The 26,439-nt window shown below is 49.7% G+C and overlaps 1 gene segment (V, D, J or C); it reads left to right on the top strand.

Annotated features, from left to right (window-relative positions):
• LOC147412274 (Ig mu chain C region-like) overlaps positions 1 to 26,439 on the top strand; it is a 48,382-nt gene that overhangs the window by 7,049 nt on the left and 14,894 nt on the right. Inside the window, 1 exon segment of the C gene segment in view lies at positions 23,628 to 23,706. Coding sequence covers positions 23,628 to 23,706 — 79 coding nt within the window.

Below are 26,439 nucleotides of genomic sequence, written 5' to 3'. Positions count from 1 at the left end.
ACCCTTTGGCTCTTGTGACCATTCTAGACCTAAATCATGACTTGATTTGGATCTTCAGGCCAGTTTTGGTGCAAATGTGGCACAATTTGGTTTTTTGGCCCTTTCTCCACGCAAATCAGAACACGCTTTGCCTCTTCTGGCTACTTTTGACCCAAAGCTGCACGTGCTTTTCCATTTATCACAATTTATGCCATAAATTCAGAAATGTTGCCCTTTCTGGCTCCTTTGGCCCCAAACCTGGGGCGCTTTGCCCTTTCTGCCTACTCTTCCCCTTCCCGCCGGCCTTTCTCTGCCTTTTCTGGCCATTTTTGCCCCCAGGCTGCAGATGCCGTGCCCGTTGTGGCCAATTTTGCGTGGAATAGGAGTATTTCTGGGCATTTCCTGGGCATCTGGGCCCCTTCATGGGGCTCTGTTTGTCCTTCACAGCTCTTCCAGCCCCAAAAGATGGGAAGGTTTTGCCCTTGGTGGCCGCTTTGCCCCCAAATTGGGATGGTTTTTGCTGTTGAGGAATGTTTTCAGTGGCGGGAGGGAGGAGCTGGGGCTGTGGGCGCTGGGGCGTGCGGCCCCGCAGAGGAGGGGGCTGTGCTGGGGGTTTTTGTGCCCCTCTGTGTCACCGTGGGTGCTGGTAGTAGTTGGGGTGCTGATCACGGTGGTGCAGGCGGTGACAAAAACGGTGGCGGGGGCTGAGCTCAGCTCCCGCCCAGGGGGGCCTTTCCCGGGGGATCCCCCCCCGCTTGTGCCCCCTTCCCCTTCCTGCCCACCCCCGCAGCAGCCCTGGGCTGGTTTTGCCTCTAAATACCAGTTTCCCCCCACCAGCTACTGGAGTCTTCTGCCCTTTATGGACAAATCAGTTCCAAATATCAAACCATTTTTGCCTTTTAATATCACTTTTCCTTAGAATGGCAATGCAAGTCCTTTGAGGACCAGTTTTGCCCTAAATCTGGGTGTGCTTTACCCTTTCTTGTCCTTTCTTTTCGACAAATCTAGGCATGTTTTATCCTCTTTTTGTCAGTTTTGCTCCAAATCTGGGCATGTTTTGGCTCTTCCAGCCAGTGCTGACCCAAAGCTGGGCAGGGTTTGGCTCTTGGGGTCAGTTTTGACCCCAATCTGGGCAGGGTTTTCCTCTCCTTGACAGTTTTGGTCTAAATTGGGGCATGCTTTGGCCATTCATGAAATGCTCAACCCAAATTGAGGCACGCTTTGGCCCTTCTGGCCATTTTTGACCCAAAGCTAAGCATTCTTTGCCTCTTAGGCTTTTTCTTGACTCAAATCTGGGAATTTTTTTGGCTCTTTGGGCCATTCTCAACCAAATCTGGGCACGCGTTGGCTCTTGGGACCCTTCTCAACTGAAATCTGGACATGCTGTGGCTCTTTGTACCAATCTATCCCAAACCTGGGCACAGTTTGGCTCTTCTGTCTACTTTTGGCCCAAATCAGGACGTGCTGTGGTTCTTTGGACCGATCGAAGCCCAAACCTGGGCACAGTTTGGCTCTTCTGGCCAGTTTCGACGCACATCAGGGCACAATTTGGCTCTTTGGGCCATTCTTATTCCCAATCTGGGCACACGTTGATACTTCAGGTGATTCTCGACCCCCATCTGGGCACCCTTTGGCTCTTGTGACCATTCTAGACCTAAATCATGACTTGATTTGGATCTTCAGGCCAGTTTTGGTGCAAATGTGGCACAATTTGGTTTTTTGGCCCTTTCTCCACGCAAATCAGAACACGCTTTGCCTCTTCTGGCTACTTTTGACCCAAAGCTGCACGTGCTTTTCCATTTATCACAATTTATGCCATAAATTCAGAAATGTTGCCCTTTCTGGCTCCTTTGGCCCCAAACCTGGGGCGCTTTGCCCTTTCTGCCTACTCTTCCCCTTCCCGCCGGCCTTTCTCTGCCTTTTCTGGCCATTTTTGCCCCCAGGCTGCAGATGCCGTGCCCGTTGTGGCCAATTTTGCGTGGAATAGGAGCATTTCTGGGCATTTCCTGGGCATCTGGGCCCCTTCATGGGGCTCTGTTTGTCCTTCACAGCTCTTCCAGCCCCAAAAGATGGGAAGGTTTTGCCCTTGGTGGCCGCTTTGCCCCCAAATTGGGATGGTTTTTGCTGTTGAGGAATGTTTTCAGTGGCGGGAGGGAGGAGCTGGGGCTGTGGGCGCTGGGGCGTGCGGCCCCGCAGAGGAGGGGGCTGTGCTGGGGGTTTTTGTGCCCCTCTGTGTCACCGTGGGTGCTGGTAGTAGTTGGGGTGCTGATCACGGTGGTGCAGGCGGTGACAAAAACGGTGGCGGGGGCTGAGCTCAGCTCCCGCCCAGGGGGGCCTTTCCCGGGGGATCCCCCCCCGCTTGTGCCCCCTTCCCCTTCCTGCCCACCCCCGCAGCAGCCCTGGGCTGGTTTTGCCTCTAAATACCAGTTTCCCCCCACCAGCTACTGGAGTCTTCTGCCCTTTATGGACAAATCAGTTCCAAATATCAAACCATTTTTGCCTTTTAATATCACTTTTCCTTAGAATGGCAATGCAAGTCCTTTGAGGACCAGTTTTGCCCTAAATCTGGGTGTGCTTTACCCTTTCTTGTCCTTTCTTTTCGACAAATCTAGGCATGTTTTATCCTCTTTTTGTCAGTTTTGCTCCAAATCTGGGCATGTTTTGGCTCTTCCAGCCAGTGCTGACCCAAAGCTGGGCAGGGTTTGGCTCTTGGGGTCAGTTTTGACCCCAATCTGGGCAGGGTTTTCCTCTCCTTGACAGTTTTGGTCTAAATTGGGGCATGCTTTGGCCATTCATGAAATGCTCAACCCAAATTGAGGCACGCTTTGGCCCTTCTGGCCATTTTTGACCCAAAGCTAAGCATTCTTTGCCTCTTAGGCTTTTCTTGACTCAAATCTGGGAATTTTTTTGGCTCTTTGGGCCATTCTCAACCAAATCTGGGCACGCGTTGGCTCTTGGGACCCTTCTCAACTGAAATCTGGACATGCTGTGGCTCTTTGTACCAATCTATCCCAAACCTGGGCACAGTTTGGCTCTTCTGTCTACTTTTGGCCCAAATCAGGACGTGCTGTGGTTCTTTGGACCGATCTTATCCCAAACCTGGGCACAGTTTGGCTCTTCTGGCCAGTTTCAACGCACATCTGGGCACAATTTGCCTCTTTTTGGGCCATTCTTATTCCCAATCTGGGCACACGTTGATACTTCAGGTGATTCTCGACCCCCATCTGGGCACCCTTTGGCTCTTGTGGCCATTCTAGACCTAAATCATGACTTGATTTGGATCTTCAGGCCAGTTTTGGTGCAAATGTGGCACAATTTGGTTTTTTGGCCCTTTCTCCACGCAAATCGGAACACGCTTTGCCTCTTCTGGCTACTTTTGACCCAAAGCTGCACGTGCTTTTCCATTTGTCACAATTTATGCCATAAATTCAGAAATGTTGCCCTTTCTGGCTCCTTTGGCCCCAAACCTGGGGCGCTTTGCCCTTTCTGCCTACTCTTCCCCTTCCCGCCGGCCTTTCTCTGCCTTTTCTGGCTATTTTTACCCCCAGGCTGCAGATGCCGTGCCCGTTGTGGCCAATTTTGCCCAGAATAGAAGCTTTTCTGAGCCTTTCCTGGGCATCTGGGCCCCTTCATGGGGCTCTGTTTGTCCTTCACAGCTCTTCCAGCCCCAAAAGATGGGAAGGTTTTGCCCTTGGTGGCCGCTTTGCCCCCAAATTGGGATGGTTTTTGCTGTTGAGGAATGTTTTCAGTTGTGGGAGGGAGGAGCTGGGGCTGTGGGCGCTGGGGCGTGCGGCCCCGCAGAGGAGGGGGCTGTGCTGGGGGATTTTGTGCCCCTCTGTGTCACTGTGGGTGATACTGGTGGTGCTGGTTGGGGTGCTGATCACGGTGGTGCAGGCGGTGACAAAAACGGTGGCGGGGGCTGAGCTCGGCTCCCGCCCGGGGGGGCCTTTCCCAGGGGACTCCCCCCCGCTTGTGCCCCCTTCCCCTTCCTGCCCACCCCCGCAGCAACCCTTGGAATAGTTTTGCCCGTTCTGGCCATTTCTGCCCCCAATGTGGGGATGCTTTGCCTCTGAGGACCATTTTTCCCCTCAATCTGGGCGGGCTTTTCACTTTCTTGCCAATTTTTCAGCAAATCTGGAGATGTTCGTCCCTATTCTGTCCACTTTCAAACCAAATCTGGCCATGCGTTGCCTTTTCGGGCCAGTTTTGCCCCCAAACCTGGAAAAACTCGGGCCCCTTGTGGCTTTACAGGCACCACATCTCTGAAGGTTTAGCCCAGTTTCCCCTTTCTGGCCAGGTGTGCAGTGCCTCCAGGGTATTTTCCCTTCCCAGCCGTTTTTAACCCAATTTGGGGGTGATTTTCTTTTCTAGGGCCAGTTCTGCAGCCAACATGGGGACGTTGTGGCCTTGACGCCCATTTTTTGCCCCCCAAATGGGCATCTTTTCCTTCTACTGCCATTTTTCTCTTGGCTATCCGCCTGCCAGGGCTTTTTCTGGGCCCTTCTGGGCTCAGTGTGGGGAGGTTTTGCCCTTTGTGGCCATTTTTGGCTCCCAATCTGGGGAGGTTTTGTTCTTTTTTGGCCCCAAGAGGTGAAGCTTTTGTCCTCTGTGGGCTGCTTTTGCCCCAAATCTGGGGATGCTTTGCTTTTTCTGGCCAGTTTTGCCTCAAATCTGGGGATGTTTTGCCACTTATGGCCAGTTTTCCCTGAAATCTGGGGCGTTTTGCCTTTTATGGACAATTTTACCCTCCTCCACAGAAACATTCCCTTTTCCACCATCATTTTTGCCCCACACAAAACAACATTTTGGCCTTTTAGGGCATGTGCTCAGCAGGAAGCCTGAGGATATTTGGCCTTTTAATGCCACTTTTGCCCCAAATCTGAGGATGCTCTTGCCTTTTACCCCGGTTGGGCCAAGATGTAGGGATTCTTTGTGGTTTTACGGTGATTTCTGCAGCAAAGATGGGGATTGTTTTTCTTTTTAGGGGCATTTAGGGGCAGGGGAGGGACGAGCTCTGCCTGCGGTCGCTTGGGCTTGGGCTGCGCCGGGGGATTTTGTGCCCCTCTGTGTCACCGTGGCAGCTAATGGTGACGGTTGGAGTACTGATGCTCACGGTGGTGCAGGCGGTGACAAAAACGGTGCCGGGGGCTGAGCTCGGCTCCCGCCCGGGGGGGCCTTTCCCAGGGGATCCCCCCCCGCTTGTGCCCCCTTCCCCTTCCTGCCCACCCCCGCAGCAGCCCTGGGCTGGTTTTGCCTCTAAATACCAGTTTTCACCCCACCAGCTACTGGAGTCTTCTGCCCTTTATGGACAAATTAGTTCCAAATACGAAAACATTTTTGCCTTTTAATATCACTTTTCCTTAGAATGGCAATGCAATTCCTTTGAGGACCAGTTTGACCTAAGTCTGGGTGTGCTTTACCTTTTCTGGTCCTTTCTTTTCGACAAATCTTGTGGTGTTTTATCTTATTTTGTCATTTTTGTTCCAAATCTGGCCGTGCTTTGGCACTTCCAGCCAGTGTTGACCCAAAGCTGGGCCCGGTTTGGCTCTTGGGGCCAGTTTTGTCCCTAATCTGGGCAGAGTTTTCCTCTCCTTGACAGTTTTGGTCTAAATTGGGGCATGCTTTGACCATTCATGAAATGCTCAACCCAAATCAAGGCACGCTTTGGCCCTTCTGGCTATTTTTGACCCAAAGCTAAGCATTCTTTGGCTCTTCAGCTTTTTCCTGAGCCAAATCTGGGATTTTTTTGGCCCTTTGGGATATTCTCGATCAAATCTGGGCATGCGTTGGCTCTTGGGACCCTTCTCAACTGAAATCAGGACGTGCTGTGGTTCTTTGGACCGATCGAAGCCCAAACCTGGGCACAGTTTGACTCTTCTGGCCAGTTTCTACTCACTTCTGGGCACAATTTGGCTCTTTGGGCCATTCTTATTCCCAATCTGGGCACACGTTGATACTTCAGGTGATTCTCGACCCCCATCTGGGCACCCTTTGGCTCTTGTGGCCATTCTAGACCTAAATCATGACTCGATTTGGATCTTCAGGCCAGTTTTGATGCAAATACGGCACAATTTGATTTTTTGGCCCTTTCTCCACGCAAATCGGAACACGCTTTGCCTCTTCTGGCTACTTTTGACCCAAAGCTGCACGTGCTTTTCCATTTGTCACAATTTATGCCATAAATTCAGAAATGTTGCCCTTTCTGGCTCCTTTGGCCCCAAATCTGGGACGCTTTGCCCTTTCTGCCTACTCTTCCCCTTCCCGCCGGCCTTTCTCTGCCTTTTCTGGCCATTTTTGCCCCCAGGCTGCAGATGCCGTGCCCGTTGTGGCCAATTTTGCCCAGAATAGAATCTTTTCTGGGCATTTCCTGGGCATTTGGGCCCCTTTATGGGGCTCTGTTTGTCCTTCACAGCCCTTCCAGCCCCAAAAGATGGGAAGGTTTTGCCCTTGGTGGCCGCTTTGCCCCCAAATTGGGATGGTTTTTGCTGTTGAGGAATGTTTTCAGTGGCGGGAGGGAGGAGCTGGGGCTGTGGGCGCTGGGGCGTGCGGCCCCGCAGAGGAGGGGGCTGTGCTGGGGGATTTTGTGCCCCTCTGTGTCACCGTGGGTGATACTGGTGGTGCTGCTTATGGTCTTGATCACGGTGAAGCAGGCGGTGACAAAAACGGTGGCGGGGGCTGAGCTCGGCTCCCGCCCGGGGGGGCCTTTCCCAGGGGATCCCCCCCCGCTTGTGCCCCCTTCCTCTTCCTGCCCACCCCCGCAGCAACCCTGGGCTGGTTTTGCTTCTAAATACCAGTTTCCCCCCCAGCTACGGGTGTCTTATGCCCTTTGTGGCCAGATCTGTTCCAAATATGAAACCTTTTTTGCCTTTTAATATCATTTTTCCTAAGAATGGCAATGCAAGTCCTTTGAGGACCAGTTTTGACCTAAATCTGGGTGTGCTTTACCCTTTCTTGTCCTTTCTTTTCAGCAATTCTGGGTATGTTTTGTCCTCTTTTTGTCAGTTTTGCTCCAAATCTGGGCGTGTTTTGGCTCTTCCAGCCAGTGATGACCCAAAGCTGGGCAGGGTTTGGCTCTTGGGGCCAGTTTTGACCCTAATCTGGGCAGGGTTTTCCTCTCCTTGACAGTTTTGGTCTAAATTGGCCATGCTTTGGCCATTCATGAAATGCTCAACCCAAATCAAGGCACGCTTTGGCCCTTCTGGCCATTTTTGACCCAAAGCTAAGCATTCTTTGCCTCTTAGGCTTTTTCTTGACTCAAATCTGGGAATTTTTTTGGCTCTTTGGGCCATTCTCGACCAAATCTGGTCACGCGTTGGCTCTTGGGACCCTTCTCAACTGAAATCTGGACATGCTGTGGCTCTTTGGACCGATCGAAGCCCAAACCTGGGCACAGTTTGGCTCTTCTGTCTACTTTTGGCCCAAATCAGGACGTGCTGTGGTTCTTTGAACCGATCTTATCCCAAATCTGGGCACAGTTTGGCTCTTCTGGCCAGATTCGACAGACATCTGGTCACAATTTGCCTCTTTGGGCCATTCTTATTCCCAATCTGGGCACGTGTTGATACTTCAGGTGATTCTGGACTCACATCTGGGCACGCTTGGTTCTTGTGACCATTCTAGACCTAAATCATGACTTGATTTGGATCTTCAGGCCAGTTTTGACACCAATGTGGCACAATTTGGGTTTTTAGCATTTTGTCCACGCAAATCGGAACACGCTTTGCCTCTTCTGGCTACTTTTGACCCAAAGCTGCACGTGCTTTTCCATTTATCACTATTTATGCCATAAATTCAGCAATATTGTTGTCCTTGCTGGCTCCTTTGGCCCCAAATCTGGGACGCTTTGCCCTTTCTGCCTACTCTTCCCCTTCCCGCCGGCCTTTCTCTGCCTTTTCTGGCCATTTTTACCCCCAGGCTGCAGATGCTGTGCCCGTTATGGCCAATTTTGCGCGGAATAGGAGCATTTCTGGGCATTTCCTGGGCATTTGGGCCCCTTTATGGGGCTCTGTTTGTCCTTCACAGCCCTTCCAGCCCCAAAAGATGGGAAGGTTTTGCCCTTGGTGGCCGCTTTGCCCCCAAATTGGGATGGTTTTTGCTGTTGAGGAATGTTTTCAGTGGCGGGAGGGAGGAGCTGGGGCTGTGGGCGCTGGGGCGTGCGGCCCCGCAGAGGAGGGGGCTGTGCTGGGGGATTTTGTGCCCCTCTGTGTCACCGTGGGTGCTACTGGTGGTGCTGGTTGGACTGATGCTCACGGTGGTGCAGGCGGTGACAAAAACGGTGGCGGGGGCTGAGCTCGGCTCCCGCCCGGGGGGGCCTTTCCCAGGGGATCCCCCCCCGCTTGTGCCCCCTTCCCCTTCCTGCCCACCCCCGCAGCAGCCCTTGGAATAGTTTTGCCCTTTCTGGCCATTTCTGCCCCCAATGTGGGGATGCTTTGCCTCTGAGGACCATTTTTCTCCTCAATCCGGGCAGCTTTTACCCTTTGTCGCCAATTCCTCCCCAAATCTGTGGATATTTATGCCCAGTTTTGCTCAACAGTTGTTGCTGGTTTGCCCTTGCTGCCTCCTTGTCACCAAGGTGGGGATGCTTTGACCGTTTATGACCGGTTCCGCCCCAAACGTGGGCATGCTTTGGGCTTTTATGCCCAGTTTTTCACTATGTCTTGCGATGCTTTGCCTTTTCTGCCCAGTCTTGCCCCAAATCTGGGCACGTTTTGCTCTTGATGGCCATTCTTGCCCCTAACGTGACCCTCTTTTGGCCTTGCCTGCCCACGTTTCCTTCGCAGACCTTGCGACATTTTGCATTTCTCTTCCGTTTTGCCCCGGTCTGGGAATGTTTTGCCCTCTACGGCCAGTTCTGCAGGAAATCCGGGAACATGGGGATTTTTATGCCCAGTTTTGCCCCAAATCTTGGGATTTCTTGACTTTTGAGGCCAGTTCGCCCCAGAGATGTGCGTGGGTTTTGTTTGAGGACATTTTCCCCCAATATCAGGATGCGTTTTTACGTTTATAGCCACTCTGGCAGGAAACCTGCGGGTGTTTTGGACTTTTCATGCCTTTGCTGCTCCCAGTCGGAGGGAGCTTTTGCTCTTTATCCCCAGTTCTGCCCAACTCGAGGGAGGTTTCTTCTTCCAATGGTGAGTTTTGCAACGATTCTGGGGATATTTTTCCTCTTTTTAGAGACGTTTTGGGCATCAGAGGGAGGAGCTGGGGCTGTGGGCGCTGGGGCGTGCGGCCCCGCAGAGGAGGGGGCTGTGCTGGGGGATTTTGTGCCCCTCTGTGTCACCGTGGGTGATACTGGTGGTGCTGGTTGGGGTGCTAATCACGGTGGTGCAGGCGGTGACAAAAACGGTGGCGGAGGCTGAGCTCGGCTCCCGCCCGGGGGGGCCTTTCCCAGGGGACCACCCCCCGCTTGTGCCCCCTTCCCCTTCCTGCCCACCCCCGCAGCAGCCCTGGGCTGGTTTTGCCTCTAAATACCAGTTTTCACCCCACCAGCCACTGGAGTCTTCTGCCCTTTATGGACAAATTAGTTCCAAATATGAAACCATTTTTGCCTTTTAATATCACTTTTCCTTAGAATGGCAATGCAAGTCCTTTGAGGACCAGTTTTGACCTAAATCTGGGCGTGCTTTACCCTTTCTCGTCCTTTCTTTTCGACAAATCTTGTGGTGTTTTATCTTATTTTGTCGTTTTTGCTCCAAATCTGGCCGTGCTTTGGCTCTTCCAGCCAGTGCTGACCCAAAACTGGGCACGGTTTGGCTCTTGGAGCCAGTTTTGTCCCTAATCCAGGTAGAGTTTTCCTCTCCTTGACAGTTTTGGTCTAAATTGGGGCATGCTTTGGCCATTCATGAAATTCTCAACCCGAATCTTCATACACTTTGCTCTTCTGGCCATTTGACACCCAAATCTGGGCATGCTTTGGCTCTTTGGCCCTTTCTTGACACAAATCTGGGATTTTTTTTGGCTCTTGTGGGCCATTCTCAGTAACATCTGGGCATGCGTTGACTCTTGGGACCCTTCTCAACCTGAATCTGGATTCCCTTTGGCTCTTCAGGCCAGATTTGACACAAATCCGGGCACGCTTTGCCTCTTCTGGCTACTTTTGACCCAAATCTGGACATGCTGTGGCTCTTTGGACCGATCTTAGCCCAAACCTGGGCACAGTTTGGCTCTTCTGGCCAGATTCGACGCACATCTGGGCACAATTTGGCTCTTTTGGGGCCATTCTTATTCCCAATCTGGGCACACGTTGATACTTCAGGTGATTCTCGACCCCCATCTGGGCACCCTTTGGCTCTTGTGGCCATTCTAGACCTAAATCATGACTTGATTTGGATCTTCAGGCCAGTTTTGATGCAAATACGGCACAATTTGGTTTTTTTACCTTTTCTCCACGCAAATTGGAACACACTTTGCCTCTTCTGGCTACTTTTGACCCAAAGCTGCACGTGCTTTTCCGTTTATCACTATTTATGCCATAAATTCAGCAATATTGTTGTCCTTTCTGGCTCCTTTGGCCCCAAATCTGGGACGCTTTGCCCTTTCTGCCTACTCTTCCTCTTCCCGCCGGCCTTTCTCTGCCTTTTCTGGCCATTTTTACCCCCAGGCTGCAGATGCTGTGCCCGTTGTGGCCAATTTTGCCCAGAAGAGAAGCTTTTCTGAGCCTTTCCTGGGCATCTGGGCCCCTTCATGAGGCTCTGTTTGTCCTTCACAGCTCTTCCAGCCCCAAAAGATGGGAAGGTTTTGCCCTTGGTGGCCGCTTTGCCCCCAGATTGGGATGTTTTTTGCTGTTGAGGAATGTTTTCAGTGGCGAGAGGGAGGAGCTGGGGCTGTGGGCGCTGGGGCGTGCGGCCCCGCAGAGGAGGGGGCTGTGCTGGGGGATTTTGTGCCCCTCTGTGTCACCGTGGGTGCTACTGGTGGTGCTGGTTGGGCTGTTGCTCACGGTGGTGCAGGCGGTGACAAAAACGGTGGCGGGGGCTGAGCTCGGCTCCCGCCCGGGGGGGCCTTTCCCGGGGGACGACCCCCCGCTTGTGCCCCCTTCCTCTTCCTGCCCACCCCCGCAGCAGCCCTTGGAATAGTTTTGCCCTTTCTGGCCATTTCTGCCCCCAATGTGGGGATGCTTTGCCTCTGAGGACCATTTTTCCCCTCAATCTGGGCGGGCTTTACACTTTCTTGCCAATTTTTCAGCAAATCTGGAGATGTTCGTCCCTATTCTGTCCACTTTCAAACCAAATCTGGCCATGCGTTGCCTTTTCGGGCCGGTTTTGTCCCCAAACCTGGAAAAACTCGGGCCCCTTGTGGCTTTACAGGCACCACATCTCTGAAGGTTTAGCCCAGTTTCCCCTTTCTGGCCAGGTGTGCAGTGCCTCCAGGGTATTTTCCCTTCCCGGCCTTTTTTAACCCAATTTGGGGGTGATTTTCTTTTCTAGGGCCAGTTCTGCAGCCAACATGGGGACGTTGTGGCCTTGACGCCCATTTTTTGCCCCCCAAATGGGCATCTTTTCCTTCTACTGCCATTTTTCTCTTGGCTATCCGCCTGCCAGGGCTTTTTCTGGGCCCTTCTGGGCTCAGTGTGGGGAGGTTTTGCCCTTTGTGGCCATTTTTGGCTCCCAATCTGGGGAGGTTTTGTTCTTTTTTGGCCCCAAGAGGTGAAGCTTTTGTCCTCTGTGGGCTGCTTTTGCCCCAAATCTGGGGATGCTTTGCTTTTTCTGGCCAGTTTTGCCTCAAATCTGGGGATGTTTTGCCTCTTATGGCCAGTTTTCCCTGAAAACTGGGGACGTTTTACCTTTTATGGACAATTTTACCCTCCTCCACAGAAACATTCCTTTTTCCACCATCATTTTTGCCCCACACAGAACAACATTTTGGCCTTTTAGGGCGTGTGCTCAGCAGGAAGCCTGAGGATATTTGGCCTTTTAATGCCACTTTTGCCCCAAATCTGAGGATGCTCTTGCCTTTTACCCCCGGTTGGGCCAAGATGTAGGGATTCTTTGTGGTTTTACGGTGATTTCTGCAGCAAAGATGGGGATTGTTTTTCTTTTTAGGGGCATTTAGGGGCAGGGGAGGGACGAGCTCTGCCTGCGGTCGCTTGGGCTTGGGCTGCGCCGGGGGATTTTGTGCCCCTCTGTGTCACCGTGGCAGCTAATGGTGACGGTTGGAGTACTGATGCTCACGGTGGTGCAGGCGGTGACAAAAACGGTGCCGGGGGCTGAGCTCGGCTCCCGCCCGGGGGGGCCTTTCCCAGGGGACCCCCCCCCGCTTGTGCCCCCTTCCCCTTCCTGCCCACCCCCGCAGCAGCCCTGGGCTGGTTGTGCCTCTAAATACTGGGTTCTCCCCCCCAGCTACAGGTGTCTTATGCCCTTAATGGCCAGTTTTGTTCCAAATGTGAAACCATTTTTGCCTTTTAATATCATTTTTCCTTAAAATGGGGATGCCTTTCCTTTGAGGATCAGTTTTGCCTTAAATTTGGGCATGTTCTACTGTTTCTTGTCCTTTGTTTTCAGCAAATCTGGGCGTGTTTTAACCTACTTTGTCAATTTTACATCCAATCTGGGCATGCTTTGGCTCTTTGGGCCAGTTTTGACTTAACTTTGGGCATGGTTTATATCTTTGGGCAATTCTGGACCCAAATCTGGTCAAGCTTTGCTTCTTTGGCCCACTTCTGACAAAAATCTTGCCACGTTTTGGCATGTCAGGCCAGTTTTGTCCCAATTCTTGACTTGCTTTGGCACTCTGGGCCATTCTTGACCCAAATCTTGTGTTGCTTTGTCTCTTCAGGCCAGTTTTGACCCAAATCGGGGCACAGTATGACTCCTTGGGCCACTCTCATCCAAATCCGGGTGTGGTTTGTCTCTTCAGGGCATTCCGACCCCAAATCTGGGCAGGCTTTTGCTCTTTGGGCCGCTCTCGACCCAAATCTGGGCATACTTGAGCTCTTCTGGCCATTCTCGACTGAAATCTTGTCCTGCTTTGCCTCGTCTGGCTTCTTTTGACCCAAATCAGGTCAGGCTTTGGCTCTTTGGGCCTCTCTCGACCCAAATCTGCACATGCCTTTCCCTTCACCACAATTTATGCCATCAATTCAAGAATGTTTTTGCCCTTTCTGGCTTGATTTCCCCCAAATCTGGGGCGCTTTGCCCTTTCTGCCTACTCTTCCCCTACCTGCTGGCCAAAATCAGGCTTTTGTTTGGCTCTTCTGGCTGTTCCAACCAAAATCTTCTCTTGCTTTGGCTTTTCTGGGCAGTTTTGACCCAAATCTGGCCATGCTTTGGCTCTTCTGACTAGTCTCAAACAAAATCTCCTCTTGCTTTGCATCATGTGGACAGTTTTCACTCAAATGTGGCACAATTTGGTTTTTTGGCCCTTTCCCCACACAAATCAGAACACGCTTTGCCTCTTCTGGCTACTTTTGACCCAAAGCTGCACGTGCTTTTCCATTTATCACTATTTATGCCATAAATTCAGCAATATTGTTGTCCTTGCTGGCTCCTTTGGCCCCAAACCTGGGGCGCTTTGCCCTTTCTGCCTACTCTTCCCCTTCCCGCCGGCCTTTCTCTGCCTTTTCTGGCCATTTTTACCCCCAGGCTGGAGATGCTGTGCCCGTTGTGGCCAATTTTGCCCAGAATAGGAGCATTTCTGGGCATTTCCTGGGCATCTGGGCCCCTTCATGGGGCTCTGTTTGTCCTTCACAGCCCTTCCAGCCCCAAAAGATGGGAAGGTTTTGCCCTTGGTGGCCGCTTTGCCCCCAAATTGGGATGGTTTTTGCTGTTGAGGAATGTTTTCAGTTGTGGGAGGGAGGAGCTGGGGCTGTGGGCGCTGGGGCGTGCGGCCCCGCAGAGAAGGGGGCTGTGCTGGGGGATTTTGTGCCCCTCTGTGTCACTGTGGGTGATACTGGTGGTGCTGGTTGGGTTGCTGATCACGGTGGCGCAGGCGGTGACAAAAACGGTGGCGGGGGCTGAGCTCGGCTCCCGCCCGGGGGGGCCTTTCCCGGGGGACCACCCCCCGCTTATGCCCCCTTCCCCTTCCTGCCCACCCCCGCAGCAGCCCTTGGAATAGTTTTGCCCTTTCTGGCCATTTCTGCCCCCAATGTGGGGATGCTTTGCCTCTGAGGACCATTTTTCCCCTCAATCTGGGCGGGTTTTACACTTTCTTGCCAATTTTTCAGCAAATCTGGAGATGTTCGTCCCTATTCTGTCCACTTTCAAACCAAATCTGGCCATGCGTTGCCTTTTCGGGCCAGTTCTGCCCCCAAACCTGGAAAAACTCGGGCCCCTTGTGGCTTTACAGGCACCACATCTCTGAAGGTTTAGCCCAGTTTCCCCTTTCTGGCCAGGTGTGCAGTGCCTCCAGGGTATTTTCCCTTCCCGGCCTTTTTTAACCCAATTTGGGGGTGATTTTCTTTTCTTGGGCCAGTTCTGCAGCCAACATGGGGACGTTGTGGCCTTGACGCCCATTTTTTGCCCCCCAAATGGGCATCTTTTCCTTCTACTGCCATTTTTCTCTTGGCTATCCGCCTGCCAGGGCTTTTTCTGGGCCCTTCTGGGCTCAGTGTGGGGAGGTTTTGCCCTTTGTGGCCATTTTTGGCTCCCAATCTGGGGAGGTTTTGTTCTTTTTTGGCCCCAAGAGGTGAAGCTTTTGTCCTCTGTGGGCTGCTTTTGCCCCAAATCTGGGGATGCTTTGCTTTTTCTGGCCAGTTTTGCCTCAAATCTGGGGATGTTTTGCCTCTTATGGCCAGTTTTCCCTGAAAACTGGGGACGTTTTACCTTTAATGGACAATTTTACCCTCCTCCACAGAAACAGTCCTTTTTCCACCATCATTTTTGCCCCACACAGAACAACATTTTGGCCTTTTAGGGCGTGTGCTCAGGAGGAAGCCTGAGGATATTTGGCCTTTTAATGCCACTTTTGCCCCAAATCTGAGGATGCTCTTGCCTTTTACCCCCGGTTGGGCCAAGATGTAGGGATTCTTTGTGGTTTTACGGTGATTTCTGCAGCAAAGATGGGGATTGTTTTTCTTTTTAGGGGCATTTAGGGGCAGGGGAGGGACGAGCTCTGCCTGCGGTCGCTTGGGCTTGGGCTGCGCTGGGGGATTTTGTGCCCCTCTGTGTCACCGTGGCAGCTAATGGTGACGGTTGGAGTACTGATGCTCACGGTGGTGCAGGCGGTGACAAAAACGGTGGCGGGGGCTGAGCTCGGCTCCTGCCCGGGGGGGCCTTTCCCGGGGGACCCCCCCCCGCTTGTGCCCCCTTCCCCTTCCTGCCCACCCCCGCAGCAGCCCTGGGCTGGTTTTGCCTCTAAATACCAGTTTCCACCCCACCAGCTACTGGAGTCTTCTGCCCTTTATGGACAAATTAGTTCCAAATATCAAACCATTTTTGCCTTTTAATATCACTTTTCCTTAGAATGGCAATGCAATTCCTTTGAGGACCAGTTTTGACCTAAATCTGGGTGTGCTTTACCTTTTCTTGTCCTTTCTTTTCGACAAATCTTGTGGTGTTTTATCTTATTTTGTCATTTTTGTTCCAAATCTGGCCGTGCTTTGGCACTTCCAGCCAGTGCTGACCCAAAGCTGGGCCCGGTTTGGCTCTTGGAGCCAGTTTTGACCCTAATCTGGGCAGAGTTTTCCTCTCCTTGACAGTTTTGGTCTAAATTGGGGCATGCTTTGACCAGTCATGAAATGCTCAACCCACATTGAGGCACGCTTTGGCCCTTCTGGCCATTTTTGACCCAAAGCTAAGCATTCTTTGGCTCTTCAGCTTTTTCTTGAGCCAAATCTGGGATTTTTTTGGCCCTTTGGGATATTCTCGATCAAATCTGGGCATGCGTTGGCTCTTGGGGCCCTTCTCAACCCAAATCAGGACATGCTGTGGTTCTTTGGACCGATCGAAGCCCAAACCTGGGCACAGTTTGGCTCTTCTGGCCAGTTTCAACTCACTTCTGGGCACAATTTGGCTCTTTGGGCCATTTTTATTCCCAATCTGGGCACACGTTGATACTTCAGGTGATTCTCGACCCACATCTGGGCACCCTTTGGCTCTTGTGGCCATTCTAGACCTAAATCATGACTTGATTTGGATCTTCAGGCCAGTTTTGATGCAAATGCGGCACAATTTGGTTTTTTTACCTTTTCTCCACGCAAATCGGAACACACTTTGCCTCTTCTGGCTACTTTTGACCCAAAGCTGCACGTGCTTTTCCATTTATCACGATTTATGCCATAAATTCAGAAATGTTGCCCTTTCTGGCTCCTTTGGCCCCAAATCTGGGACGCCTTGCCCTTTCTGCCTACTCTTCCCCTTCCCGCCGGCCTTTCTCTGCCTTTTCTGGCCATTTTTGCCCCCAGGCTGCAGATGCTGTGCCCGTTGTGGCCAATTTTGCCCAGAAGAGAAGCTTTTCTGAGCCTTTCCTGGGCATCTGGGCCCCTTCATGGGGCTCTGTTTGTCCTTGACAGCTCTTCCAGCCCCAAAAGATGGGAAGGTTTTGCCCTTGGTGGCCGCTTTGCCCCCAAATTGGGATGGTTTTTGCTGTTGAGGAATGTTTTCAGTTGTGGGAGGGAGGAGCTGGGGCTGTGGGCGCTGGGGCGTGCGGCCCCGCAGAGGAGGGGGCTGTGCTGGGGGTTTTTGTGCCCCTCTGTGTCACCGTGGGTGATACTAGTGGTGCTGCTTATGGTCTTGATCACGGTGGTGCAGGCGGTGACAAAAACGGTGCCGGGGGCTGAGCTCGGCTCCCGCCCGGGGGGGCCTTTCCCAGGGGACCCCCCCCCGCTTGTGCCCCCTTCCCCTTCCTGCCCACCCCCGCAGCAGCCCTGGGCTGGTTTTACCTCTAAATACCAGTTTCCACTCCACCAGCTACTGGAGTCTTCTGCCCTTTATGGACAAATTAGTTCCAAATATCAAACCATTTTTGCCTTTTAATATCACTTTTCCTTAGAATGGCAATGCAATTCCTTTGAGGACCAGTTTTGCCCTAAATCTGGGTGTGCTTTACCCTTCCTTGTCCTTTCTTTTCAGCAATTCTGGGCATGTTTTGTCCTCTTTTTGTCAGTTTTGCTCCAAATCTGGGCATGTTTTGGCTCTTCCAGCCAGTGCTGACCCAAAGCTGGGCAGGGTTTGGCTCTTGGGGCCAGTTTTGACCCTAATCTGGGCAGGGTTTTCCTCTCCTTGACAGTTTTGGTCTAAATTGGCCATGCTTTGACCATTCATGAAATGCTCAACCCAAATCAAGGCACACTTTGGCCCTTCTGGCCATTTTTGACCCAAAGCTAAGCATTCTTTGCCTCTTAGGCTTTTTCTTGACTCAAATCTGGGAATTTTTTTGGCTCTTTGGGCCATTCTCGACCAAATCTGGGCACGCGTTGGCTCTTGGGACCCTTCTCAACTGAAATCAGGACATGCTGTGGCTCTTTGTACCAATCTATCCCAAACCTGGGCACAGTTTGGCTCTTCTGGCCAGTTTCAACGCACATCTGGGCACAATTTGGCTCTTTTTGGGCCATTCTTATTCCCAATCTGGGCACGTGTTGATACTTCAGGTGATTCTCAACCCCCATCTGGGCACCCTTTGGCTCTTGTGGCCATTCTAGACCTAAATCATGACTTGGTTTGGATCTTCAGGCCAGTTTTGATGCAAATGCAGCACAATTTGGTTTTTTGGCCCTTTCTCCACGCAAATCAGAACGCTCTTTGCCTCTTCTGGCTACTTTTGACCCAGATCTGCACGTGCTTTTCCATTTATCACAATTTATGTCATAAATTCAGCAATATTGTTGTCCTTGCTGGCTCCTTTGGCCCCAAACCTGGGGCGCTTTGCCCTTTCTGCCTACTCTTCCCCTTCCCGCCGGCCTTTCTCTGCCTTTTCTGGCCATTTTTGCCCCCAGGCTGCAGATGCTGTGCCCGTTGTGGCCAATTTTGCCCAGAATAGGAGCATTTCTGGGCATTTCCTGGGCATCTGGGCCCCTTTATGGGGCTCTGTTTGTCCTTCACAGCCCTTCCAGCCCCAAAAGATGGGAAGGTTTTGCCCTTGGTGGCTGCTTTGCCCCCAAATTGGGATGGTTTTTGACGTTGAGGAATGTTTTCAGTTTTGGGAGGGAGGAGCTGGGGCTGTGGGCGCTGGGGCGTGCGGCCCCGCAGAGGAGGGGGCTGTGCTGGGGGATTTTGTGCCCCTCTGTGTCACCGTGGGTGCTACTGGTGGTGCTGGTTGGGCTGTTGCTCACGGTGGTGCAGGCGGTGACAAAAACGGTGGCGGGGGCTGAGCTCGGCTCCCGCCCGGGGGGACCTCTCCCAGGGGATCCCCCCCCGCTTGTGCCCCCTTCCCCTTCCTGCCCACCCCCGCAGCAGCCCTTGGAATAGTTTTGCCCTTTCTGGCCATTTCTGCCCCCAATGTGGGGATGCTTTGCCTCTGAGGACCATTTTTCTCCTCAATCCGGGCAGCTTTTACCCTTTGTCGCCAATTCCTCCCCAAATCTGTGGATATTTATGCCCAGTTTTGCTCAACAGTTGTTGCTGGTTTGCCCTTGCTGCCTCCTTGTCACCAAGGTGGGGATGCTTTCACCGTTTATCACCGGTTCCGCCCCAAACGTGGGCATGCTTTGGGCTTTTATGCCCAGTTTTTCACTATGTCTTGCGATGCTTTGCCTTTTCTGCCCAGTCTTGCCCCAAATCTGGGCACGTTTTGCTCTTGATGGCCATTCTTGCCCCTAACGTGACCCTCTTTTGGCCTTGCCTGCCCACGTTTCCTTCGCAGACCTTGCGACATTTTGCATTTCTCTTCCGTTTTGCCCCGGTCTGGGAATGTTTTGCCCTCTACGGCCAGTTCTGCAGGAAATCCGGGAACATGGGGATTTTTATGCCCAGTTTTGCCCCAAATCTTGGGATTTCTTGACTTTTGAGGCCAGTTTGCCCCAGAGATGTGCGTGGTTTTTGTTTGAGGACATTTTCCCCCAATATCAGGATGCGTTTTTACGTTTATAGCCACTCTGGCAGGAAACCTGCGGGTGTTTTGGACTTTTCATGCCTTTGCTGCTCCCAGTCGGAGGGAGCTTTTGCTCTTTATCCCCAGTTCTACCCAACTCGAGGGACATTTCTCCTTCCAATGGTGAGTTTTGCAGCGATTCTGGGGATATTTTTCCTCTTTTTAGAGACGTTTTGGGCATCAGAGGGAGGAGCTGGGGCTGTGGGCGCTGGGGCGTGCGGCCCCGCAGAGGAGGGGGCTGTGCTGGGGGTTTTTGTGCCCCTCTGTGTCACCGTGGGTGCTACTGGTGGTGCTGGTTGGACTGATGCTCACGGTGGTGCAGGCGGTGACAAAAACGGTGCCAGGGGCTGAGCTCAGCTCCCGCCCGGGGGGGCCTTTCCCAGGGGACCCCCCCCCGCTTGTGCCCCCTTCCCCTTCCTGCCCACCCCCGCAGCAGCCCTGGGCTGGTTTTGCCTCTAAATACCAGTTTCCACCCCACCAGCTACTGGAGTCTTCTGCCCTTTATGGACAAATTAGTTCCAAATATCAAACCATTTTTGCCTTTTAATATCACTTTTCCTTAGAATGGCAATGCAATTCCTTTGAGAACCAGTTTTGACCTAAATCTGGGCGTGCTTTACCCTTTCTTGTCCTTTCTTTTCGACAAATCTTGTGGTGTTTTATCTTATTTTGTCATTTTTGCTCCAAATCTGGCCGTGCTTTGGCTCTTCCAGCCAGTGCTGACCCAAAGCTGGGCCCGGTTTGGCTCTTGGGGCCAGTTTTGTCCCTAATCTGGGCAGAGTTTTCCTCTCCTTGACAGTTTTGGTCTAAATTGGGGCATACTTTGGCCATTCATGAAATTCTCAACCCGAATCTTCATACACTTTGCTCTTCTGGCCATTTGTCACCCAAATCTGGGCATGCTTTGGCACTTCTGGCCGTTCTCGACCCAAATCGGGGCGCTCTTTGGCTCTTTGAGCCATATTTGACCCAAAGCTGAGCATTCTTTGGCTCTTCGGCCCTTTCTTGACCCAAATCTGGGATTTTTTTTGGCTCTTGTGGGCCATTCTCAGTAACATCTGGGCATGCATTGACTCTTGGGACCCTTCTCAACCTAAATCTGGATTCCCTTTGGCTCTTCAGGCCAGATTTGACACAAATCCGGGCACGCTTTGCCTCTTCTGGCTACTTTTGACCCAAATCTGGACATGCTGTGGCTCTTTGGACTGATCTTAGCCCAAACCTGGGCACAGTTTGGCTCTTCTGGCCAGATTCGACGCACATCTGGGCACAATTTGGCTCTTTTTGGGCCATTCTTATTCCAAATCTGGGCACACGTTGATACTTCAGGTGATTCTCGACTCACATCTGGGCACCATTTCAGTCTTTGGGCCATTCTAGACCTAAATCATGACTTGATTTGGATCTTCAGGCCAGTTTTGATGCAAATGCGGCACAATTGGGTTTTTTGGCCCTTTCTCCACGCAAATCAGAACACACTTTGCCTCTTCTGGCTACTTTTGACCCAAAGCTGCACATGCTTTTCCATTTATCACAATTTATGTCATAAATTCAGCAATATTGTTGTCCTTGCTGGCTCCTTTGGCCCCAAACCTGGGGCGCTTTGCCCTTTCTGCCTACTCTTCCCCTTCCCGCCGGCCTTTCTCTGCCTTTTCTGGCCATTTTTGCCCCCAGGCTGCAGATGCTGTGCCCGTTGTGGCCAATTTTGCCCAGAATAGGAGCATTTCTGGGCATTTCCTGGGCATCTGGGCCCCTTCATGGGGCTCCGTTTGTCCTTCACAGCCCTTCCACCCCCAAACGATGGGAAGGTTTTGCCCTTGGTGGTCACTTTGCCCCCAAATTGGGATGGTTTTTGCTGTTGAGGAATGTTTTCGGTTTTGGGAGGGAGGAGCTGGGGCTGTGGGCACTGGGGCGTGCGGCCCCGCAGAGGAGGGGGCTGTGCTGGGGGATTTTGTGCCCCTCTGTGTCACCGTGGGTGCTGGTAGTAGTTGGGGTGCTCCTCACGGTGGTGCAGGCGGTGACAAAAACGGTGGCGGGGGCTGAGCTCGGCTCCCGCCCGGGGGGCCTTTCCCAGGGGACCCCCCCCCGCTTGTGCCCCCTTCCCCTTCCTGCCCACCCCCGCAGCAGCCCTGGGCTGGTTTTGCCTCTAAATACCAGTTTCCCCCCTCCCAGCTATTGGTGTCTTACACTGTTTGTGGACAGATTCGTTCCAAATATGAAACCATTTTTGCCTTTTAACATCATTTTTCCTTAAAGTGATGATGACTTTCCTTTGAGGACCAGTTTTGCCCTAAATCTGGGGGGTTTTTACCCTTTCTTATCCTTTCTTTTCAGCAAATCTGGACATGTTTTACCCTATTTTCTCCTTTTTGCTCCAAATCTGGCCATGCTTTGGCTCTTCCAGCCAGTGCTGACCCAAAGCTGGGCACAGTTTGGCTCTTGGGGCCAGTTTTGACCCTAATCTGGGCAGGGTTTTCCTCTCCTTGACAGTTTTCATCTAAATTGGGCCATGCTTTGTCTCTTTGGCCCTGTGTAGACCCAAATCAGGCTTCTGTTTGGCTCTTCTGGCCATTCCTGACCAAAATCTTCTCCTCTTTTTTCTCTTCTGGCCAGTTTTGACCCAAATCACGCTTTTTTTTTGTCTGTTCTGGCCATTCCCGATTAAAATCTTCTCTTGCTTTGGCTCTTCAGGCCAATTTTGACCCAAATCTGGACATACTTTGCCTCTTCTGGCTGCTTTTCACCCAAATCTTGGCAAGCTTTGGCTCTTTGGGCTCTTCTGGACACACATCTCGCCATGTTTTTTCCTTTATAACCATTTATTCCATGAATTCAAGAGTATTTTTGCCCTCGTCATCGCTGTGTTTTCAGTGGCGGGAGGGAGGAGCTGGGGCTGTGGGCGCTGGGGCGTGCGGCCCCGCAGAGGAGGGGGCTGCGCTGGGGGATTTTGTGCCCCTCTGTGTCACTGTGGGTGCTACTGGTTATGCTGGTTGGAATATTGTTGCTCACGGTGGTGCAGGCGGTGACAAAAACGGTGCCGGGGACTGAGCTCGGCTCCCGCCCCGGGGGGCCTTTCCCAGGGGACCCCCCCCCGCTTGTGCCCCCTTCCCCTTCCTGCCCACTGCCGCAGGAAACCTGGGCTGGTTTTGCCCATTCTGGCCATTTCTGCCCCCAATATGGGGATGCTTTGCCTCTGAGGTCTTTTTTTCCCCTTAATCTGGGCAGGTTTTAACCTTTACTGTCAATTTTTCAGCAAATCTGGGGATGTTTGTCCTTATTTTGTCCATTTTCACACCAAATCTGGGCATGCTTTTTCTTTTTTGGCCGCGCTTTGCCTTCTTTGGCCACTTTTGCCCCAAACGTCGCCATGCTTTGACTCCTCTGGCCATTTTCAACCCAAATCTGGGCATACTTTGGTCCTTTATGACTAATTTTGCATGAAGTCTTGGGGCTCTTTGTACAGTTTGGTCCCTTTTCCCCTCTTTGGCCATTTTCCACTCAAGTTTTGCCTTTACGACCCTTTTTTGACCTGAATATGGTGATGCAGTTGCTGTCTATGGGCATTTCTGTACCATGTGATTGGATGGTTTTCCCATTGTGGCCACTTTTGCCCCAAATATGGACATGCTTTGGAGTTCTAGGGCTTTTTTACTTTTTTTTTCCTTTTTTTGGACTGTTTTTCCCCAAATATGTGCATTTCCCCAACTTATACGGTCATTGTGATCACAGATGTGGGGTATTTTCTTCTTTATTGCCATTTTTGCCCCAAATATTAGGACGCTTTTGCTTTTATACCCATTTTTGCCCCCAATATGGGCATTGTGATCCCAAACGTGGTACTTTCCTCTTTATCATCATTTTTACCCCAAATATTTGGATGATTTTGCCTCTTTTGGCCATTTTTGCCCCAAAGATTCGGACTTTTTTGTCTTAATGCTCTTTTTTCCCCACATGTGTTCATTTCTCTCCCTTATATGGCCATTGTGATCCCGAATGTGGGATATTTTCCTCTTTATTGCCATTTTTGCCCCAAATATTTGGATGCCTTTGCCTCTTTCGGCCAATTTTGCCCCAAACCTTCAGATGCTTTGGCCTTTCATTGCATTTTTGCCCCCAAATATTTTGATGCTTTTGCCTTTATACCAAATTTTACCCCAAATATGGGCTTTGTGATCCCAAATACGGGGTATTTTCGTCATTATCGCCACTTTTGCCCCAAATTTTTGGATGGTTTTGCCTCCTTTGGCCATTTTTTACCCCGAAGATTCAGACTTTTTTGTCTTTATGCTCTTTTTTCCCCATATATGTTCATTTCTCTGCCTTATATGGGCATTGCAATCCCAAATATGGGGTATTTTACTCTTTATCACCATTTTTGCCCAAATATTCAGAAGGTTTTGCCTTTTGTAGGTTCTTTTTTCCCTTTTCTCCCCATTTTTGGCCCAGTTTTGGGGTACACCATCCAAATTCCTGTCGCGTGGATCTGCACAATGCACCTGAGGAGGAGAAAAAAAAGTGTGAAGTCTGCAGGATGCTCCCAAAAAGAAGAAAGATCCGTATTTTTTATTTATATTTTTAGTTTTCGGGGGATAAAAATGCCTAGAATTGGTTCAAAAAGGATTTTAGCCCCCAAAATCGCCCAAGGGAGGAGTTTTTGTACGACGGGACATGGGCGTCGCATCACTGTGGCAATGCTGGTGGTATAGACTTGTGGGGCAGCGGCGTCGGCGTCACCGTCTCCTCCGGTAAGTCCTCATCCCCAACATCTCGCCGTGACAAATTTTGGCCTTTTTCTCCCCAAATTTTGGCCGGGGGGGGGGGGCTTGAGGGCGGGAGACCCCCCCCTTCGGGGGCCGAAATGGCGGTCGGTGGGTCGAAATGGCAGTCGGCAGGGCAAAATGGCAGGTTTAGGGCGGTTTTTGGGGGGTAAATGTCCATTTAGAGGCAACTTGGGGTGAAAAAGGTGATTTTGGGGGATTTTTTAGGGCAGGGGCTTTGGCTGGTGGTCAAAAATAGGCCAAAAAGTCGATTTTAAGGGGTTTGGGGCGGGGGGAAATTCACCCTGAGGGGATTTGATGGCAGAATTGGGCAAAAAAATGTTGATTTTGGGGTCTTTTTTGGGAGGAAAAATTAATCTGTAGGCAATTTGGGGGAAAAAAGTTGATTTTTAGGGTCTTTTGGGGGGGGGGAAATATTAATTTAGAGGTGGTTTGATCATCAAAAATAGGTCCAAAAGTCTGGTTTTTAAGGTGGTCTTTTCAGGGGAAGAATTAATTAATAGGTGGCAGATTTGGGGAAAAAAAGTTGATTCTTAGGGTCTTTTATTGGAAATATTAATTTAGATGTGATTTGGGTGTCAAAAAGTCAATTTTTTGAGTCTTTTTTGGGGGGGAAAAACTGTCCAGAGGCGATTTGATGGCAGATTTGGGGATAAAAAAGTTGATTTTAGTGTCTTTTTTTTGGAAAAAAAAATTAATCTGGGGGCAATTTGATGATGAAAATAGTCAAAAAGACCCCAATTTTGGTGGTTTTAGGGTGTTTTGGGGAAAAACTGTAAAATTCGAGGTCAAAGAGGCAGGGTTTTGTGCTGGGACTTTTTTTTTGTGTGGAAAATGACTTTTTCCTCCAAAAAACAGTATTTAAATGAGGGTGTTTCGAGTTGAGTAGAAATAGCGATTTTTTTTTTTTCTCCCTGGAATATAATTTTCTTTTTTTCCTGAGGGAGAAATTGCTTAAATGGGGAGAAAAAAAGCACTTTTAGGGCCAAAATAAGGCAAAAAAAAAAAAATAGTTGGAAGAAAAAGTGAAGATTGAGGTGAAGAGACAATATTTTAGGTCATTTCTCCCTTATTTGGAGCCATTTTGGAGGGAAATTTGCTGGTTACAAATCCCCGAATTTGGGTCTTTTTGAAATTTCATCAGTTTTGTGGATATTTTTGTGAAGATGTGGCACTTTGGGGGCTTTTAGGTGAATCTGGGGCAGCTTAAAGACAAAAAATCTTAATTTTTACCATCTTTTTAGAGCGGTTTGGGGGTTTATTTTTTAGCAAAGCCAAGCTCCACCCCTGTTTTTAGGGAGAAAAAGTGTAATTTGACATTTTTGGGGCTGTTTCAGCAGAGTTTGATGCTCCTTAAAGAGGAGATTTTTTTTTTAATTGCTTCATTAATAGGAAATTAATGGATTCAGACAAATAAATTTATTATTTTTGCCCCCGAATGTGGCTATTTAATAATTAATGTTAATTTTTAAGCAGGAACTTGAGATTTTTTGCCTTTTTTGGTCCGTTATTGTGAAATTTATATATTTTTTCCCCTCCCTGTTTACCAAAATCTCCCCATTAATCTGATTTTTAATTAATTATCAGTAATTAGGGTGACAGACAGGATGCTTTTGGGTGGTCTTATGCATCAAAACGGGCCAAAAAAAGGGATTTTGGGGGAAAAAAGATAGTGATTTTGGTGGGGGCAGTTCTCTTAAAAAAAAAAAAAAGAAAATAATTAAAAGTAGGTTGAAAAGTGCCAGAAATGGAGTTTTTCAAGAGGAAAAAGGCATTGTATTGATGAAGAGAATGAAGTGTTTTGGAGCGCTCAGGGGGTTTTAAGTTAAATTCATGTTAAAATAGGATTATTTTTTTTCCCCGAAGAAAAGGTCATTTTTGCAGAAAATGGGGATGAGGGGTTTGGGTTTTTCAGGGGTTTTAGGTGAAATTGGGGGTGGTTCAATGTGGTGACTTGGAGAAGTTGATAAAATGTAGAAAATATGGGGAAAAAAATATTAAAAATAGAGAATGGATAGTGTGTAAAATGTAGAAAAAACAGAAAATGGGTAAGTTATAAAATGTAGAAAAATAGAAGATAGATAATACGCAAAATATAGTAAAAATAGTAAGTAAATAATGTAGAAAATGTAGAAAAAGGATAAAATTAATAATATAAAAAGTATAGAAAAATAATAATATCTAAAATGTGGGGAAATATATAATAAATTATATGTAAAATAGAGAAAAATAGAAAATAGATAATATATATAAAATATGGAAAAAATAGATAATATATAAAATATGGAAAAAATTGATAATATATAAAATATAAAATGGACAACATATAATATATAAAAATAAATATTAGTATATAAAATACAGAAAAAGTATAAAATAACTAATATAGAAAATATAGAAAACCAAGAAATAGTTAATTTATAAGATGCAGAAAAAGTATAAAACGGATAATATTATATTAAAAATAAAGCCGATAATAGATAAAAAAGATAATTATAAAAATATTCGAATATATAAACCATAGGAATAGACGATACAGTGTCACCAAATATCTATTAAAAATATTTTTTCATAGATAAGAAAAAACATCTGTTATAATGATATAAATTAAATAATATCTATTAAAAATATTTTTAATAGAGCTTTATAACCAAATTGAGCCATTTTGCCTCGAAACAACTCCACAACTCGCTTTTTTTTTGGCCATTTTTTGCCTTTT

Source organism: Leptosomus discolor, unplaced genomic scaffold (assembly GCF_034619465.1).
Source record: "Leptosomus discolor isolate bLepDis1 unplaced genomic scaffold, bLepDis1.hap2 HAP2_SCAFFOLD_138, whole genome shotgun sequence".
In the NCBI taxonomy this organism is placed as follows: Eukaryota; Metazoa; Chordata; class Aves; order Leptosomiformes; family Leptosomidae; genus Leptosomus; species Leptosomus discolor.
This window is presented reverse-complemented; position numbering and strand designations above follow the sequence as displayed.